The sequence below is a fragment of the Austrofundulus limnaeus genome, unplaced genomic scaffold (genome assembly GCF_001266775.1).
Source record: "Austrofundulus limnaeus strain Quisiro unplaced genomic scaffold, Austrofundulus_limnaeus-1.0 Scaffold20, whole genome shotgun sequence".
NCBI classification, from domain to species: Eukaryota; Metazoa; Chordata; class Actinopteri; order Cyprinodontiformes; family Rivulidae; genus Austrofundulus; species Austrofundulus limnaeus.
The window spans coordinates 3,491,186-3,511,398 of NW_013952422.1; the positions used below are offsets into that span (position 1 = coordinate 3,491,186).

The 20,213-nt window shown below is 37.2% G+C and overlaps 1 protein-coding gene across 8 annotated transcripts in view; it reads left to right on the forward strand.

Annotated features, from left to right (window-relative positions):
• The window catches only part of rimbp2a (RIMS binding protein 2a), an 84,685-nt gene that overhangs the window by 32,612 nt on the left and 31,860 nt on the right, over positions 1-20,213 (forward strand). For 6 of the 8 annotated variants that reach the window (XM_014003915.1, XM_014003911.1, XM_014003912.1 and 3 more), the window contains 3 exons: positions 9,816-9,905; positions 15,008-15,130; positions 19,852-19,956. In XM_014003915.1, the coding sequence (XP_013859369.1) occupies positions 9,816-9,905; positions 15,008-15,130; positions 19,852-19,956 (318 nt within the window). The remainder of the gene's footprint in view (positions 1-9,815; positions 9,906-15,007; positions 15,131-19,851; positions 19,957-20,213) is intronic. The other 2 variants (XM_014003917.1, XM_014003919.1) reach the window with 2 other exon arrangements.

A 20,213-nucleotide genomic window follows, 5' to 3' on the forward strand; every position in this document is an offset into this window, starting at 1 on the left:
GCTCTAATATTCACCATGAGGCATGTGCACTTTTAAGGAAGGTTGATTTTTTTTTGTCTTCTAAAGAGTTCTGCACACACTGTTACACATTTAAAACACTGCCTTTTTTTGTTTAACAAAAACAAAATCATTTAAAAGTGTTAGTATGACATTTCAACATAAACACATAATCACATTTAAGGAAGCAAAAACTTGTATTCAAGGCAAACTGCAACTAATTATGACCCCCTTTAATTGTTTTCCTATAGATTTCTTTTAAAGATTTTTTTTTTTACGATAGACCCCATATTTGAGGAGGGGGCTCCAACAAAATTAATTATAACTCAAAACTATTCAATATAGGAGCTTCAAATTTGGGCCAACTAATAAGAACCCCCCCCCCAAATAAACAAATAAATAAATAAACAAACAAACCCAACTAGACCAAAAAAATTGAGTACTTGCAGGGGGTGGGGGGTTGCTTTATTGTAAAGCTCCTTGTTTTACATTAATGTTGTGTGCATGTGTCTATCATTAGTGGCCATACWTTCCAACTTTAACTCAGTTGAAAGTATTTCTGAGTCAGATCAAAGGCCAAAAGCAGAATGATACAGAAAGGCTCAAGGGTAAAATCTGCCTAGAGGTGTTAGTTATGCAACTGTTTCTAGCTTAGACACACACACACACACACACACACACACACACACCTACACTCACACAAACGTCCATACACGCTTCACTGTGTTGTGCAAACCACTGCCATCTGCAGCCACAGTTTACATTGTTAAAATGGCCTCGGGGGTCGGGGGGTCTTATGACTGTGATGCAAGTGTGCATTCACACATGAACTGGGACACACATGGCCTGGCATCTTAACTAGATTAGCCGTCATTTATSTTTTATGAATGAGGCACCTGTAGAGACCCATTATTGCCATAGGCTGGAGGAATGACAGCTGATGATGCTTCATCACAACAAGAGGAACACTCTAACGGGATGTTATGAATAATCTATCGATGACATTAAGTTGACAGTTTGCACACTGTTTTTATTTTTTTTTGTAAGCATAAAGAAAACAGGAGTCGTGAAAAATTGCCCTACACATATGAAAGACCAATTTTCCTGGTCTGGTGTCATGCCTGGGTTGTAATACACAGCATTAACGGCACTGTAAACAATTGATCTTAAAGTGCTCTGGAGGCTCGGAACAATCAGCCAAGGAAGCTCATGTTTGGCAGAAGATCAAGTGGGATTGAAGTCACGCTCACATTTGTAAAAAGACAAACGCCTGCTGCTAAGCCCTTCAGAGGACAAATCCTGTGTAATATATATCATACGGCAATGTGGACCTGGCTAATGCTACACAATAAATCTGCAAAAAYGTCCCCTTTTCTCTGCAACCAATTCCTTAAGTGGGGATGTACAGTTTCAGTTTACAACCTCGTTATAGTTGCCATCAACCTTGACAGAATGTCCTCTTTACAGAACTTTAAGTATGTTAAGCGCCATGCACTCTACATGCTAATTCCCCKAGTTAAATAACGAGATCCAATGAATATAACAAAAACAAGTTTAGTTTTTATTTTGCTTTTCACTACAAAGTGTGGCTTGTGCAACATATTTGATTAACACTTTGTGGATGCATTCCTTCAATTAGCGCTAGGCCTTTAATTTGAATATTACTAGAAGGTTTTCCTGGAATATGTCAAACTAAAATAATTTTACACAAAAAATATGAAATAACTTTCCCTTTTTTAATAGGTACATGTTAGTGGTGTGTTTTGTTTAAGAATGCGATTTATGTCCAGTAATTTATATCCCTGCCCATGAAGGGATTATGAAGGTCTTCTAGTGTTTCACTACAGAACTGCAGTCTGCGCCGGACAATAATATCTGATCCTGGAATATTATTTTTCATCGTCCCATGGGAGTCTGTCTCACATAGATTGAGATAGAGTTGCCTGTTGCTGTGCAGACAGGTAAAATCACTCCTTTTCCTCCTTTATCCACAGGTTGTTCTTGTCAGAGCCTCCACCTGTGACACTGCAAGGTTCTATAAAAAAACCCAACAACTATATATATATATATATATATAGAGTCTGTGCTTACTTTTGCGGCACACAAACTAAAAATTAGCACGTCTACGTGGGTGTTATTTGTGCATCACTGCCTGTCAGAGCAGGATCTGATAAATACCCGTGTCTGCTGCAGAGTCGGTCTGACAGGAGATTGAACGTTGATTATACCTTTCTCCTTTGCAGACAAAAGCCAGATGTTAATTTGTGTCAGTGTTTTCTTTTCTTTTAGTCAATTTGTTTAATATGGATTTGCCAAAGACTGAGTTATTGATGTCCCTGACTACTACAGTTGACAGTTCTGAATAAAACTTTCTTGCTGCAGACATTAGCTTTACTTTATTTGTCCTTTTTCTATTGAAAAGTGCAGAACAAGCAAGTAGAAAGAAGCAGAATGTATAAAATGTCTTCTGAATAAAGAAGAGCACACGTCCAACTTACTTTATTTTCTACTGAAAGTTGGAATCGGATGAATTTTTTGCTTTTCTACCAGGAATGTTTCAAGATAAATTGTTTAAAAACAGATGTTTTTGGTCAGATTGTGAAAAGGAACCTTGAAAATTCCACGCGATACTGGAACACCTTGTAAGATTTGTTAGAGCTTGGAGTCATTTTTCTGCACATGATGATCTTTGTCTAAAACTTTTTGTCCAATCCTGGCCTTTGATGACGACTATCCTGCATGTTTGACTTGTTTCCCTGCTCCAACACTGATTCAGTGATTGTATTCCCTTCTCAAGTCTAAGCTTGGTAATCACCCATTTATTCAAATCAGGTGTGTTGGAGCAGAGAAACGTCTAAAACATGCAGGGTAGTGACCCCCAAGGACCGGAATTGGACACCCCTGGTTTTAAATGTCTGGCAGGTGAAATGCATTCCTTCCTGAAATGCTGGGTCTTTAAATGTCAATGTGTTTACTTTTTAATGTATTCATAAAGTTTATGCTTTTAGTCCCTTTGACACATGTTTCCTGACTGACAGAGTCTTTACAGTACATGCTGTCTGTCTTTCCTCCCACGCCTAACTGGAACAAAGTGTTTCCTACGTGACATCTAATTAATGACGATCCTCTCGGGGAAACAGTAGCAGTCCTCAACCCTCAAGAAGCCCGTTTGGAGCGATGAGCAACCGTCCTAAATCTCCGAGTCTTTCAGTCTGTCATCACAAGAGCTTACTTGTTGTAATATTTGATTTTGTCGTTAAAAAGCAAAATTTGTTTTGCCTAATTAAGCCCATTAGAGATCCCATCCATTTAATCTTCTGCTTGCAAAGGAAAACATTATGTAACAATTAAGTCCCATTTGTAATCACTTGTGTATGCAGAACTGACATAAATAGTTTCAAAAGTAATAAATTACTGTGAAATCCAGCATGTTTAAAATTTAAACTCTTTACAGCTTAAAAGACGAATGAGAGCCGAGTTATTTTTGATTGAACATAACTGGGTGTGCTGTCTGAAAAACGACTGTATTCTGAGATTTTATTTTTTTCTATGTAGCTCAGCTCAGATAGTTTTGTCTTTGTTTTGTTCGGCAATCGCACTTTTGATGAACTCATCCTGTCAACAAAAAGACCTGGACCTGAAGAAATAGAAGTTGTTTGAGCAACGTAGAAGTTCCAACCTGGGTGTAAAAGACACAAACGATCTGACTCTGAAACATCTTCATGGTGCATTATAATAAAGTATCCAGACTCATTGTACAAACATTGTTTTAAATTTGAAATTTGGTATTCCTTACAGAGAGAGCCAGCGGTATCTGTTTAAACGAAGGATATAAAACTGTAAGTGGGAAAGTTGAAGAAGTTGTCTTTGGGAGTGAGAAGGATGGATAAAATAACGAGATCATCAGACGTACAGCACAGGTTGAACGACCTGCGGATAAAGTTAGAAAGATGGTTTGGTCATGTATATTGGTAGAAGGAGGTTACACTGCATAAGTTAGCTATAAATAAATTAAAAGTTCTCAGTTATATTCTGAATCTTCTCAAATTAAGTTACATAATCTGCCAGTGCAATAAGACACCTGCACTTGGTAAGACTTCTTGAAATAAGAAAAATGTCCAGACTAACAGGATTAATAATCTAACACTTCTGCTCTTGCTTATTGTTCCAGTTTCATAAATTCAGAAATGCATTTTTTTGGCTGGATTTAAGATAGTAAAACCTGGTTAGATGGACAATGTTTGCCATGTAGAGATGTAGCTGCCAGGAAAAAGACAAAGAAGAGATGTATGGATAAAGTTAGAGAGGACATGGAGGTTGATGAATTGAGAACAGAATGATGCAGGAGAATGTGTGATCTGTTCCCTCCAAAGGTAAAAGTTGGAAGATAAAGTTTGATTAAAAAATATAGCCATGTGTGCTACACATGCATGCTACAGGATATTAGCCATCAGGACTTTGGCTTTTGGTATTTTTGAAGTAATCATTTTTTTAATGCTGAGGTTCACTTTGCTTTTTTGGGGGGTGGGGGTGCTAAATAGACTTTTTTTTTTTAGCTTTATATCATGTTATGATGTCATTCCCTCATCAAAAACACACCAAGAGTGCTGCTTTGACTCATTCAGGCATGCTTGAGAAATCCTTGAATCTCCTGTTGTAGCCATGTGGAGCTGCCTAAACRCTTKCTGGYACAAAGCYCCACCCATTTACCCAAAAGCTCCTCCCTGGAGCTCAGTCTGCAGTCAAGCTCCTGCTCCACAGAGCACCCCTATCCTCCCGAAACATTGTCAWGAAGACAYGCTGAAGTGGGATTGTCAGAAACAAATTAAGGTGACAGTTGCTTCAYTGTATTTGCCTGGAAAATACATYATCCCCCTTTCTTTAATGGGGTTATTTTCTTATCTTTGTCCTGTGGTAGTCTGCGCTGCTTTCTGTACAATCCTTGGTGTTCATCTTTTTCTAACATATCCTCTATGGTCATGAATGTTGTTTTTTCTTGTCATGCTTCCTGCCTGCCTTCAACAACACCTCTACCACCTCTAGTCTTTTTGGTCGCTGTTTGATTAAACTCTTGAAAGTCTCGCAAGTTAATTATTTTTGTGACCAGCTCTACTTGCTGTGATGTCCCTAATTTGTTTAAAAAGAAACTAATCTGACATTTGGACTTTAATTAAAAGATAATTTGTCTACATGGATGCACTTTTGGAAGATTTTCCGTAGTACCGTGGACCGTTAGCTTCATTATGTGCAGCGAGTGTGGGCGTGTAAAGATGTAGACGGATAGAAAAGACAAAGGAAGACAGAAGTGTCAGAGTGTATTAGGCTTCAGTGGTGTTGAGGTTTGCTGCCCCCCCCCCCACCTGCTCTGCACATATTGATCTCAAATTTCACAACAAAGATTCACATGTAACAAATTTCATTCAGAGTCCCGAACGTGTTGTATTTCCCCACAAAAGAGGGTCTAATTAGCTTACATATTCAAACCAGATTTCTTTGTTGATTTGCACATATTGGGAGATGAAACTGGCACTGAAACGTGTCTTGTGTGCGCGCACGTGTGCGTCCCTTGGCTTCGCAGTCTAACAGTGTGTTTACGAGTTGCTACAGAGTGTTAAGTGGAGCTGTGAATGTGTGATTCACTGGAAAGGAGAKGAAGTAAAGAAATGGACATCTTTCTAGAGGGGCTTAAAAAAGGAGACTTTTTAAAGATGACTGTTTTTTGGGTTTTATGTAACTTTTCTTTTGAGTATGCAGAGGAAAAACCACAGCTCCACTCTTACGTTCCACTCATTTCTTTTGGTTGGTCTTTCCAGGAACCCATTTGTTTGCGTCCTCATGATGCCAACTGTAAGTCTTTATGTTTCTTTGCGGTGGATGTCTGAATCTGACAATTTTGCCATTTTCACTGTATTTCTGTATAATTTACACTACTGAAAACTAGTCTGCAGTGAGGTGATGTAGCAAAAAAAGAAGTTACACAATCAAAGCAGCAAGTGAGCTTATTCACCATTCTGTCTTCCTACCYTTGTCTGTGCTTCGCCTTGATTGTGTCCCTCTTCGTCCCTGCCGTCTCTGCCTGCGCACAGAGAGATGAATGAGTCTTTCTGGCTTCTAACTCACTCTGTTATTCTTTCTCCTCTTGGCCAGAGTTTATCGAGTTCATCGAATGTGCTGATAAATTTGATCATAAACCTCTGAGCTACATAATCTCTCTCTGGTGCGAAAGGTGACAGAGAAGTATTGGATTCCCTGTCTCCACTTTCAGGAGAGCATATTGTGTGAAATGTAAAGCGCATCAGAAATATGTAACACTTTACAGACTGCAGCAGCTCCTGTGTGGTGAACGAAAACAACTCAGAGAGCATCTGTATGGTTTCACTAAACTCTGCTATTTGGTTTGAAACAGAAAAACATCCATCTATCTATTGGGCTTACAGAATACAGGYCATTATATTGAAATAATTAAATCAGTGCCATGATGTTCTGGATACCTCAGTAGTGGTACATTGCCAAAAAAGAAAACCTGCGTCCATGTTGTTTTTCAGGTTTTCTTTTAATAACAAGGAAAAAATTTGCCCGTGACAGTAAATGTTTTTAAATATACGTACATCTAGAGCAGTGTTTCCCAAAGTTGGGGTCGGGACCCAAAGTGGGGTCCTGAAAAAGATTTTCTGAATTAATTACATTTTGTCTTAGTTGTTACAAAGGAGTGAGGTTAGTGTATTTAAAATGGATAAATGTAGTATAAAAATATTGTTACTATGCCCATGTTTAGTTGACCTGATACAAATGTTTATCATCCAAAAATAGTTGGGGGCACAGGTCTCTGCTRCTGTTATTTTGTGGGTCAAAAGCTGAAAAGTTTGGGAACCACTGCACTTTGGTTCCCAAAGTTGGGCTTGGGACCCAATTATGGGTCATGAAGCACCTTGGATAATCTCCAGAAATCAATTTAAAGGGTAATAAAATAATTGCTGATGTAATATTTTCCCTATAACTATTACAAAAACACAAAATAAGTATAAATAAGTATTTATATTTGTGTRCAAGCTGTTTAGATTGTCAAAAAGCCTGTGTTTTTAGGGTTATTAACGAAGTTCGTGTCCTCAGACCAGTAATATTTGGGGTCACAAGTTTTTGCCATGAATATTTTGTGGGTCAGAAGATAAAAAGTTTGGGAACCACTGATCTAGAGCATCCCTTTKTTGATTATGTGGTGGAGGGAAGGACTTGCAGTATGGTGGCTAACGGCTCTAAAAGTTGACAAAGTCCTATWTTCTCCAGCACAACAAAGGGTTGATCATCCAGAGCAATATATTTAGTCACCTTTCCCTTTAAAATGTTTTGTTTGAAGGGTTATTTGGGGCAACTCATGCAAGTGTTTGGATTTGAAATGTCTAAYTAAATTGGTGGTATTGAATGTATATGTAGCTTTATCTGTAACAAATATGGTTGGTTGGTTACCCGAGTGCAATCAGCAAGGTAGAAACCAAAAAAAATGTATTTAGTAAATGAAAACAAGACAAATAGAAATCCGWGCCAAAAATCCCAGCACTGATTCAGAGCGTTACATATAAGAATCTGCAAGAAAAAAACAAAAACAAGAAGGTTTTATCTGCTGGGAGGAGTGATTGCTCAATGAGATCATCTGACAGGAACAGATTAGCAACAGGTGTAATGAATGAGTGATCAGAGGAGCTGAGGAAAGTTTAGTCATGGGAACACAAACAGGTGACAGGAAAAATAACAGAAAACAGGAAAAATATACTGAAAACCAGTGATGGGCACAGTTCCACTAAAGCACTAATAGGGGAACTACTTTACAGATTAGTGATTTAGGGCTTTTGCTGAATTTAAAATTTATTAGTGGATAAGCACTTGCTAAATTTATAGGCTAAATATGGAAGCACTAACTGAGGTCTATAAATGTAATTGATCAACATTAATGTTAACAGCTGATGGTGAAAACTGTCACACAGTTTGTTCATATGTGTGTCACTTATCCACCAGGTGATAATATATGAACCCAAATACAGCTGTGGAATATCAGTGATAAGTCTGAAGAGAGCAACATGTCAATATGTGACTCATTGTTTGTTGGAAACTGCTCATGGGTTGACTGGGTTATTTTGGCGCTTTAGAGTTAGCTTTTGCTAAAACTTTCAGTGTGTTAGTGCTTTAGAATTAGGGGATCTAAATATGTGAGTTAGTGTTTTAGGGCTAGTGGAACTAATTATTAGATTAGTGCTGCCCACCACTGCTGAAAACATTAGTGAAAAAAAGGAACTCCAACTCCACAAACTGGGACATTATCTGCACAAGACATCCAAATTGCACGTTTTGAAAGTACTGCAGTGCTTTCAGTTTGTGTTTTAAAATACTTCCATTTGGACATGTTGGCATCACATCAGCTGTCGTACGTCGGCCATATTYGGCCTCGGCTGGGGGAAATCTGTAGGCAGCAGGTCAATAATAAAGACTGGGAGCTGAGTGTGGTTAGCTATGACATCAATGAAAACATGTCTGGATTGGGTCTCCATTTTGATACTTGATACSAGCTAAGGACATCCGTAATAAATTCTCATGTCAAAATGGCTTTTCATTTCATTTGAGACAAAAAGTTCCACCTGTTTACCATTGATGTCAACTGAACAATACGTTGGTATTCCCATTTTGAAGGTTTTTCTCTGGGTATTGTTAATACCTTTTTCATTTCCTTATTTCCTGAACATGATTTTCTTAAAAACACTTTTGTCAAAACATTATTAATATTCGTGAGATCAAAGTTGATTTATCAAGCAAATGATGGAGCAAGACACCTGATCTTGCACATTTCTAAAAACAGGGGGAAAAGCATGCTGAGTCATTCTATTCTTTTTGCTTGCTTGTTTTAAGGCCTTTACATAACTTTGAGAAGTTCAAATTTTAAAATTGAATTTATTTGGAGGTAATAGTTTTAAATTAATGGAAATATATTAAGGCCAATACACTGGTTTTAGCCATGAGAATAACAATGCCTTAAGCATTTTTTTAAAAACAAAAAGCTGATTAAGAGAAAAGGTCCGACCTCTGCTGCAGATGTGATGGCCACATTTTAATAGGGTGATGCTGAGAATGACCAGCAGCAGCATGTAGCGCTGCGATGTGGTCAGTCACAATGAAATCACTCTCAACTGCTCAGAACTGCGAGAAGAGGAGACCGTTGGCCTACTTTGGGTCTGATATAATTATGTAATGCTTGAGTACCTGCAGCACCAGCAGCATGACAACTTCTGACTGTGAATGTGAACCATAGAGCGAGCAGACAGGATCTGAACCTCTTCTCAATCCCYTTTYCCCCTCCTCCTCCTCCTCCTCCATGCCTTTCAACTTCACTTCATCCTGAGGTTCTGCTCATCTGGTGGCTTTTTTAGGATTTGACTGACAAAGCTGTCACTCTTGTGTTGCTTCCTTTAGTTCTTTTTTTATGCCTCCCTCAAACATTTTCTCATTTTCTGTTGCTCATTTTCACCATTTCAGGTTTCTTCTTCCACCCATCCCGCTCATCWTCTTCTCTCCTCATCTACTAGTGTCACCAACCAAATGGAGGGTGACAGTATACAGCTGTGGTTTTGTCCTCCAGATAGTATCTTAGACACCCCCCACCCCCACACACATATACACACACACATATTCAGCACTAACCTGAGATTTTCTTCTTATGTAATGGCTTTAATATGGAGTTCCTCTGTGTGGTGTGCATACATTATTAAGTCATTACACAGAAGACGATATGACAAGACATTAAACTTGTTTTTTTTTTTGGTTGTTGTTTCCAGAAAGCAAAGCTCCATGCTGCCTTGCAGGAGAAAAATTGTCTGAACCTCAAGCTGGTTGACCACCACCTGAAGGCATCCAAGTATGATCAGGTGAGRTGTTCATTKTAYRAATGCTGAGTCAGCATTTACACCATTGGTGTCTTTTTTTTAATTTTCCTGTTTGATTTTGCAATCCAAGTAYTTTTTTAAGGTTTGCAAAAAAGAACCTTGTTATACTTTATGCTAAATTGCACAGTCATATTTTAAAATATTCAGCTCACTTAAGACAGTGATTCTCAACCTACTTAGTTACTTTTCACTATTTTAGCATTTAATTCTGTTTTAGCTTCTTTTAGCTGAGTGTTTTCTCTTTTTAGCTTCTAGCTAGTTTCCCCCTTGTTTTTACTRCTGCTCTGTTCTTTAATAGCAAAGTCTTCCAGTACTCAGCATTCACAGTTTTCCCCACAAAAATGCATTTTTCTCTTGTTTAATGTGCAAATCAGGCATTTCACCACACGCACACACATACATGCACATACACACATAACCAATGGTGATCAATGGTGGACCAGATGATTTTCAGTGAGAGAAATCTATTTTATTTCCAGTCTCAGTGATTTAGAAGCAACGTATCACATGTTTAATGTTTTAGAAATGGTTCAGTGACACGTTGGGACCTATTTCATCTCCACAGATCAGTGCAGCTGCTGCAGAGTTCTCATCAACTGTTTACACTTTTCCTGTTCAATATTTTATTTTAAACACAATTTATTAATGTTTCATTTTCTCTGATGTACACAAGTTATTATTTTTATACTTAATGTTTTTTTTGCCTTTTTGTGTGTGTCATGTACATTACGTCACTAAAATAACTCATGGATACAATGGCAATGATTAAAGAAACTTTCAGAAAGTAGTCATAGGATGAACAAATGATAATTTTTAGATTTAATTCWATTCAAGATGGTTGCCACAGCTAATTGACATTGCTTAACACAAAATGCCTGTAACTCAGTCAGTTTTGTTTATATTGATCTAAAATCATTGGTCTAAAATTGGGTGTTGCAGTAGATGAGAACCATTAAAACACATACTCTGAGTGTGACAAGAGATTTTCAAAATTTGACCAAAACAGTTGCAATTCTGTAATTTATCACCACAAGATGATCTTAACCTGGAACTCTGTCCTTAAAGGTGGGGGGTAATGTGCATTCCTTCAATGACTGCTAGGCCTTTTGTCTTCAATGTGTCCTAGTCCTAGTCGGCTCTTCGTCAGATTTCACACGTGCCTGAATAATCACAGATCCAGGAAAGAGAGACTGACCAACAGTCAATTAGTTGCCCTGGCTTTAATAGTAATTTTCACAGAGATGGTGTGTGTGTGTGTGTGTGTGTGTGTGTGGGGGGGGGTCCAGACTGATTTGACATGTATCCAGGAGTTCTGCTCTGAGCTCTTGCTCCAAAAACGATGCCATCTGTGCGCTGACGAGGTGGGCACAGAGATGAAAAAGAAAAGGGGGGGCGGGGGTCCAGGCCTGCCAGATTCACAGTCTGAATGAGGGCTGCTGGCTTGTAAGGCCAATTGTTGGAAAGGCCTGGGTGGAATGTGCTGAACTGTGCAAAGATGATGAATAATGAAAGAGGCAAAAGACAAAGAAAGACACAGAGTGTGTGAGAGGACGGGGGGAAAATAAGACTGCGGCAATATAACTACACAAAGTTATCACAGAACAGAAACTGCACTGCACCTTTGTAGGGTCTTTGAACTAATCAGACAGAAACKTCTGGAATACCACATTATTAACTACAGTAGCTCTATTGTTCTTTAAATTGCACCAGAAGTATTTCATCTCACAGCTGTAAATTTACATAAATTAATTATCCTCATGCTATAAAATGCAGACAGTAATATAATTGCTTGTGTCTGTTTGTGTGAGCTAATTTTTCTGTCTGTTAGAAAAATATCTCAAAAACYRGTGGACAGATTTAAAGAAAACTCTTTGAATTGAAACTGTAGCTGCTTAAATTTCGGACTCAACCCAATTCAAGATGTTAGCTACATCTAACTGACTTTAGCTAACATGTGACCAAAACACATCACTGGAACTTTCTTGCAAAAGAGATCAGTGATCTCGGATTTACYTGGTTAAAKAAAAGTTAATAACAAAAATGACACAATCACAATCAATTTTACAGATATTGATCTAAGATTTGGTGTCGTAATAGCTTATAGTTATGTTTAGTACACATTTTTATTCTCATCACATTGTGTCAAAGATCTTTGTTTAACCCTCTAAAGCAGAGGAGCCCAAAGTGGGGCCCACGGGCCAAATTTGGCCCGCCAAGCCATTTGATTTGGCCCACCAACAGTTGCCAAAGTTACAAGGTTGTAACCTGTCATCCTATGTAGAAACACAGTATTTCCATTGGTCAAATGACTATATAAAAGGGTCGTAGTGAAGGTAGTTTTGATTCATGGTGCTGACTTTATCTTTGATTTATTAGGATTAAACATAAAACATGAAATGACAACAAGAAATATTTAGATCAGATTTAACCCCACATGTAGATTTGCACACTTTATAAGGCCACAAAAACTCATATTTTATCAATTTATGAAATGTCCCATGAGCCTTTGCTACTTGAGYGTATGGCAGACTTTCTYCDAGTGCACAGAATAAAACAAAAGAGGGCCATTGCATAGCTTAATCTTTAAAAATAAAGGACTTTACTTTAAAAAGTATTTGTATTTCATATATTATATTACTGCATTTGGCCCGCAGCCCCCGATAGATTTTCATTTTGGCCCTCTCAAGGAAAATGTTTGGGCACCCCTGCTCTAACGTCTGGGGTCTAAGTGGCCGTTACGGCTAATTTTGAATTKACACTTWTATTTTCATCTTAAAAACTATTTACCTTGCCTTGTTTGGTATCATTATTTTCAGCACAACCAAAATATTGACTATGCTTCGTTCTCCCATCTACAAAACACCCTCTCAAGTCACGCTCTCCACAAGCGTACAGACAAACCTTTTTTTATTGGCTACTTTSGAAATGTGGTGAATTTCAGGAAATCAGAAAAATGGGTGTCATGTTGCATTCAAGCACTTCCTGGTCACAAAACGTTCAYTGAACGCACAGCAAATGCATAAAAAAATCCTCATAAAATWATGCTGTAAATGRTTTATCATAAATCTGGTTTTATTTAGGAAGTTAAAGAAAAATAAAAACGAYATAAAAACACTATTTTTATAGAGTTTGAAGTCTGTRCTGTCCAACCCAGTTGAAATGAGCACTCAGCATGCTGCCATTTTTGACGCTTTAGCCCAGGTGTCATGTCGATAACCGCTCTGGAGCGAGCTTGGACCTTAGAGTGTTAAAACTTWAACACGGACAAGTAGGATTTTTGTTTTAGATCACCACCTTGAATTTGAGATTAATTTTTAGAAAGTGTCTAGAACAATTACAAATGATCTTGTTCATCCAGACTACCCGGTTATATTTGTATTCTAGTTTTTTTTCACTTTGTTACTCTTTAGGATTAAACAGCTCAATAAGTTTTAAAACCAGTGATGTCAGTGTACCAACAAGCTTAGACAATTTTAGATTAAAAACCAATGAAGCAACACAGCTGTAAATAGAGTATTTATTTTTGTTACAAAGCTTTAATAGTTACACACATTTTTTTATTTTTTTACATTTATAACATTGACTTTTAAATGTGTTAATGGCCCTGCTCCAGAGCAGGACCGCAGCTCTAACAAGARAGGAAGTTTATGATGACTGTAAACCACTGAAACACAAAACATTGTTCTGATAATCTTTCTTTTTCTTTTTAAGATATGGAACGGTTTGCCAAAAACAATAAAAAAAAGATATTAGAGTTTCTATATATTTTTTGCGCATAACTAGATGTTATAATATTTCACATGCTGGATATTTAGATTTAATAAAGCTTCAATCGTCACTTTTTCCATGTTTTTGTTGGTTGATTTATTTTATTGATAATAGTTATATTTATAAGAAATGTATGGAAACCTATTTCNATGTTATGTTACCTGGTTCCACTTAACTGAGTTGAGTAAATTCAAAGCAATATACCAGTTTTTTAGCCAAAGAACATGAGTATGTTGCTTTGAATTTACTTAACTCAGTTAAGTGGAACCACGTAACATAACATGGTTAAGTAAATCCAACATTTCATTTTTAGAGTGTAGTGGTTGATACGAGCTTCCACGTATATGTTCTTGACCAAACTTCTAGGATTTAAAGTACAACTTTGACCAAAAAAATAATGTTAATGTTTAAAATAAAAATAAAAAATTACAGCTTTCATAAAGAAAAAAATCATTTACGATGAGAACCTGAATCAAGTGCTGGAAACTGGTTCAGTACTCAGCCTTGAATGTTTTTTTTTTGCACACATATAAATATTATCACAGTGCTGTGGTCCATCCTGTCCGCGAGGACAAAATGACCCCTGTCACGAGACAATCTGAAGTTGGTCAAATCGCATATATGATGTCATAACGCTGTAACAGTTCTACATTTCTGAATTAAAAATGTTGTTTGTACTGTTGGAGGGAAGCACAGGTTAAATAGAGACTTGTTGGTTCTCATATTAGTCAAAATAAATGATTACAAAGTTTAAAATACAAGACTGTATCTAAAGCTCAGTTAATCAACCCCAAAATAGAGTTTCCACCTGTGGCGTCTTTATGAATGCCACAAACTAAATGATCAAATTCTCTTTGCAGCAGCCTCRTTTTGTGCACTTTTGGCTTGTGAGCTTATCGTTTTTATGCACTCGCCTATTTTGCTAATTAATGAGAAGAAGGGTGTTTGGCTGCCGAGGCTCGATCTGGCGAGAGCAACTTTAGAAGAACCAGCTCAGAGCTGATATCAAAATGAGAGGCGGCGCGTTAATGTCAGCAGCTCGGTCTCATCAAGGATAAATGGAAATGTGCTGATTAATTTCTCTTCAGATTGGGAAGTCAAAGTCAGCCCTCCAGCCGACAAAGAAAGAGAAGCTGCCAAAGCAACCCTCACAAAAACAACATGCTTGTTTTTTTTAAAAAAAGCTTTTCGTATTTTGTCTCCCTTGTTTTTTCTATTGTAAACAACCCACCTGACATCCTCCCTCTCCTCAAATGATTTCCTACCCTTTGTCCAATCCAATGTCCTGACTCAGTTTGTGCCTTGTGTCCCTGCAGGTACGATGTGACTACGAGCAGCTGAGACAAACCTTTGCTGTAGTGAGCCGGGAGCGAGACGTGGCCCAGCAGCAGAGGAAGCACCTCCAGCTCAAAGTAGATGCTCTGGAACAGCGTCTGAAGGTGACATTTCCCATCAAACTCCTAATACAAACTAAAGTACGGTTTTAAATGTCATTTTTTGTTTTATTGTGGTGGTTTGAATATTTGTTGATTCTTGAGTCTTCTRTTGTGTGATGTAGAGATGATGTTTAAAAAAATGATTTAGCGCATAACTGTTTTTCATTCTTTCAACTAATAGTAGTTCTTTATTAAAAATAATTGCAGGTTTTTAAAATTATTTTTAAAACAAACCCATCCCCAAAACATTCTTTTCCTATAAAACTTTACCTATATTTCCCCTCAAAATAAGGTGAAGCATGGTTTGTTTTGTCAAGAGGCTCCTTTTCATTATGTTTTTATCTGCCAATAGTAATCAGACTGAGTCTGACTGCACAGCGAGGGGCACTGTCATTACAAATCCTCTCCTCGCTGCATCTCTTATTGATTGTCTGTTTGTCAGCGTATTTCAGAGATGAATGTACTCGTATGAGAGAAGCTGACCTGCTGTCTGATACAGCAATGAAAGCTTTGTCACTTTTTCATCGAGAATTGATTACAGAGACAAAGAGACTTTTTAGAGAAAATTACATGGAGGAACATGGGTGGAGAGAATAGATATCAAGAAAAACAACAGCAACAAAAAGGCCAAACTAAACTAAATAATTGCACTATTTTTAAAACTTTTTGTCATTCATCAAGTAGCTTCACTAATTTGTGGTACAAGGTTTTCTAATAAGTTTTTGATTAATCAAATATGTTTTAATGCCTTTTTTTAAGAAACTGAATAGAACACAAAAAAATGCAGTAGGAATGCTGCATGCCTTGCTGAAATTTGCTAAAGAAGCTAAAACTGAGCTTTTTGAGCTAAAAAGAGCAAAATACTTGCTGAAAGGTAAAAGGACCAAAACATTAGCTGAAACACTAAAAGTCAAAAGCAGCAAAAATGGTTGTTAAAAAGGCAAAAGGCTTGCTAAAGGCTAATGTAGCAGAATAGCTACAAACTAAAAGTACTATAAAAACACAACAGTAGACAAAGTTTCCTAAATAATATTTGAGAGAGAGCAATGTTTTTGAAGGAATTTAAGCAGTTTTTGTGGAAAATTATAGAAAATATAAAGTTAAGTTTGAGAAGTGTAAAATTTACAAAAAAGTCATTGTACACTATTCCCAGTTGAGCTGAATATTTTGAAGTAGAAATGGCTGAAATAGCACAAAGTATGCAGAAGCATTTAGACTGAAAAAAAAGCATTGAGAATAAAAAAATCAGGAGAACAATAGTGCAAACACTGAATCAGCATTTTCACAACAAGTCTATTTTTTATCACAGTTAAAAATTCACTGAGGTTACTAAAAAAGGGGTTTGCAGATTAGTTTTACGTGGCCTGTTCTATGAACAGTTGCTGGAAATGAAGATGAGATATGGAATCTGACTGTTCAGTAGGGACTCTCAGGTCTTTTCCTGCTTGTACATCACTGTGTTTGACTTGTACTTAAAAATTTTAGGTGTTAGCAAGGCTCAAAAAAAAAAAAAAGAAAAAAAAAAGAGTTTTCCCTAAGGCTGTATGACAGTCCTGTGCAGCTTAGAGCTTCTCTGATTATACGAGTGGCTGCCTGCTCAGGACACCTCGAAGTCTCTCTGGGAGGAAAAGAAGCTTTTCTTTTTCGAGAGAAAAAAAGGACAYATAGGAGGGGAAAAATCCAAACATAAGAGGTTTTCTAAGCTGTTCATCCTAAACTCAGAAATATTGCACAGTCTTAACTAAGTCTTTGAAAGATATTGCAGCTGGTTATAGAAGAAGAAAAAACTAAATATATGTGACTTGGCTAATTTGGCAAAGGGTAGATTTGGGTGTCGATGCACAACAGCTTAGTCTGAGTCAGGTCTGAAAATATACAGTGAGGTGTAAGACAGACGAACATTACAATAATGCAAATAATTAAAGGTCTAATATTCCTTGAAGGTATGCTTAATGCCAAAAGATCATGTGATATTTCGGCAACACACAGACACAAACACAGACATTTCCTCTCTGCCTCTTTCTTGCAATGTTGGGAAAGTATCAAGACAACTGACATTTTGTGTGGTAGTGCGATGGAGGATGAGCAGAAATATTAATACTTGAAAGCAGTTGGACAGAGGGAATCCAGCTGCTTTCATCAATGTAGAATTGTATGAAGCATAAAGGCTTTTGAGTGTGACGATGTTCTGATAACCCTTTGTTTCAGTAGGCCTGGTTTAATCTGAGTCTGAGCTGATATGCAGCTAAAAACTGTGGAGTTTTTGAAAATCAAAACGATGTACGCCAGTATTCTTTTCGGATGCATTTAAAATACTCKAAGTTTGAGTTGAGCTTCTTGAAAAACAACCTGCCTACATCAAAATAAAATACTGTGGGTAGAATTATATAATAACTGCACTTTATTTAGCCTTACTTAGTCATTAATAAATAGTTAGTTAACATCAAAAACATCCTTTTATTAAGGATGATTCATAATGATAAGCTATAAATTAACACATTTAATAATACTTTATTTATAAAGACTAATTACTCCCAAATCCATCGCATTCATTATTTGTTCATGCTTAATAACTCATAGATTAACTATTCTATAAACTGTGTGTATATGTATGCAAATTTTCATATAAATGTACTTTCACACCATGTATTAGACATGTATTAATGGTTAGAGTATGGTTGAATTGACTATCTATTAGTCCTGCAGTGCATCAATAATTAAGTCTTTTTTTGAACTCTTCTAAAGTGATGACTATTTATGTTGTTTTTAAAGAGGACCTATAACGGTTTTTTGAACAAATTAGGATACATCTGTGGGCTACACAGATCTGGCTGTACATTTGCTGGCTCTCAGTGTGAGCCTTCTCCTTTTGTTGCTCTTTTTTTCCCAGCCAACCATGATTTTTGTTAAATAAATTTAATTTTAATTTTTCCTATGCATTGCTTCCCTTTATTTGTTACGGCCCTAGAGCCAGGCCGTAACAAATTGGGGGCTCGTCCGGGATCTACAACACAATTTCAAGACTAGAGGGGATAAAGCCTTTAGGGCTGTGGCCCCCAGGCTGTGGAATGCACTGCCTTGATTCTCTTGAAATTTTCAAAGAGCAGCTGAAGACACATTCGTTCAGATTGGCTTTTAATTAATTTTTTAATCAAAAAAAATATTTTAAATTTTTTCCAACATGTAATATTTTTATCGCATGTATGTTTTATTTTATCTATTGAGTGATTCTATCACTGACCTGTGAAAGGTGTTATATAAATAAAGTTTACTTACTTACTTACTTATTTACTTATTACACACAACATGCTCTTTGATTTAATACAGTCATTTTAAAATAATGAGATTTCACCTGGTCAGTTCTGCCTGTTCTGAGCGTCTTTCAGAATGAGCTGTTTATGCAAACAAGCTGCTGTTGGCAACGCCATCCCAACCCTTTGTTTACATTAGCTCCGCCCTCCCAACACAGCATTTTTGTTAGCACCTCAGATATRTGAAAATGACTAGTACAAGTTATGGAGGGGGGAAGTCACAGAGGTCAGCGTTGTAGAGGGGGAAAGGTGGCCGTGCATAAAGGTGCTCACCTTCTCTGTCATCCGTCATGGTCATGCGCTGTTGTTCAACATTACTATGTGCTAAATGACAAATCATGTTCCGAACAGCAACACTAAACACACAACACAACACTTACATCGCCATCATCTACAGATTTGTGAAGAACAGTATCCTTCAGCTGAATGTCCTTGGGCAAATCCTGCAGTGTACTGTTAGTAGTTTTCAAAGGAGTCCATCGTGGAATTATTTGGGCAAACTACAGCTTTCTTTGGCAATATCACAGGGACACTGCCATCAAAACAATAAATAAATAAATAAAATAAAAATTAAGCCACACATCTCTGTTCTCTGTGATTATTGTTAAAACAGCAGAACAAATGTAACAAATGTTCCTGTAAAGAAGTGGGCRGAGTCTCTTACACATCGCTAGTTTACCTGGATTGTGACGTAACAATCCGCAGGTTTTTGAAAAAGCTCATTTGCTGACACTAACAAAACATTTATATATTGTCAAAAMACAGCTGAGAGTTGGTTTTTTTGGCACTTGGACTGTTTCTGGAAGCAGTACAGACTAAAATTGAAGCATAAAAACTTGTAAAAAAGTGAATTTTGTATAATAGGTCCTCTTTAAGTATTTCTAGACAAAACCCTGAAGGACCACGAGTTCCTTTTACCTGTGATCAAATCAAATCGATCAGATCAATCGATCAGATCAAAATCATGGCCTCTCCAAATATTCTCTTAATACTTGTCTAACACATGGTGTGAMAGTATTTATATAAACACTTCCATACATAAACACATAGAATAGTTCATTCATCAGTAAATGCATGAATATTCAATGAGTTTGTTGGTTTTGGAAGTGATTAGCCTTTAWAGGTAAAGCATCAATAGTCTTAATTTATAGCTGAATGAATCATCCATAATTATTGRTGTTCTCAAGGTTAACTAACCACTTATTAATGATTAAGTAAGGCTAACTAAGGTATAGTTATTATAAAGTGTTRCCTTTTTGTGCCACATAGAAACAGCAACACTCTGATAAATCAAGCTATCTGCTGCTTCTGGTAAAACAAAACCTGTTGTTGACTCATTTTTTGGTGATACAGTCAGAAAATATGTCTAAATAGGATTCCTTCATCTGTGCCCCCACCACCCACCCCCTGCAGCATATGCACGAAGCTTTTGAGCTAAAACAGCAGCTGCAGACAGAGCATGAGCAAGCCTTGGTGGCCCTCCACGGCAAGCAGAGGGAGATCAATCAGCTGCAAAAGGTACAGCCGTAAGTAAAAACAGAACTAGACATTAGTCATTGATTTTGTGCACCGACTTCATTCCAAGGCTTCTTGTTCAGTCATCGATGTGCCGGCAGCCGTCTTCTGCTAATTCACTGTCACACAGTCATTTACCAGAAAACAGAAAGACATCAGATGGTTTTACAGGTTCCTCTGCAGTGGCTCTTTGAAAATGTGACCAAACATAACGGAATAATTTTGTTTGTTTTTTGTACCCACAACAGAAATCAATTTTA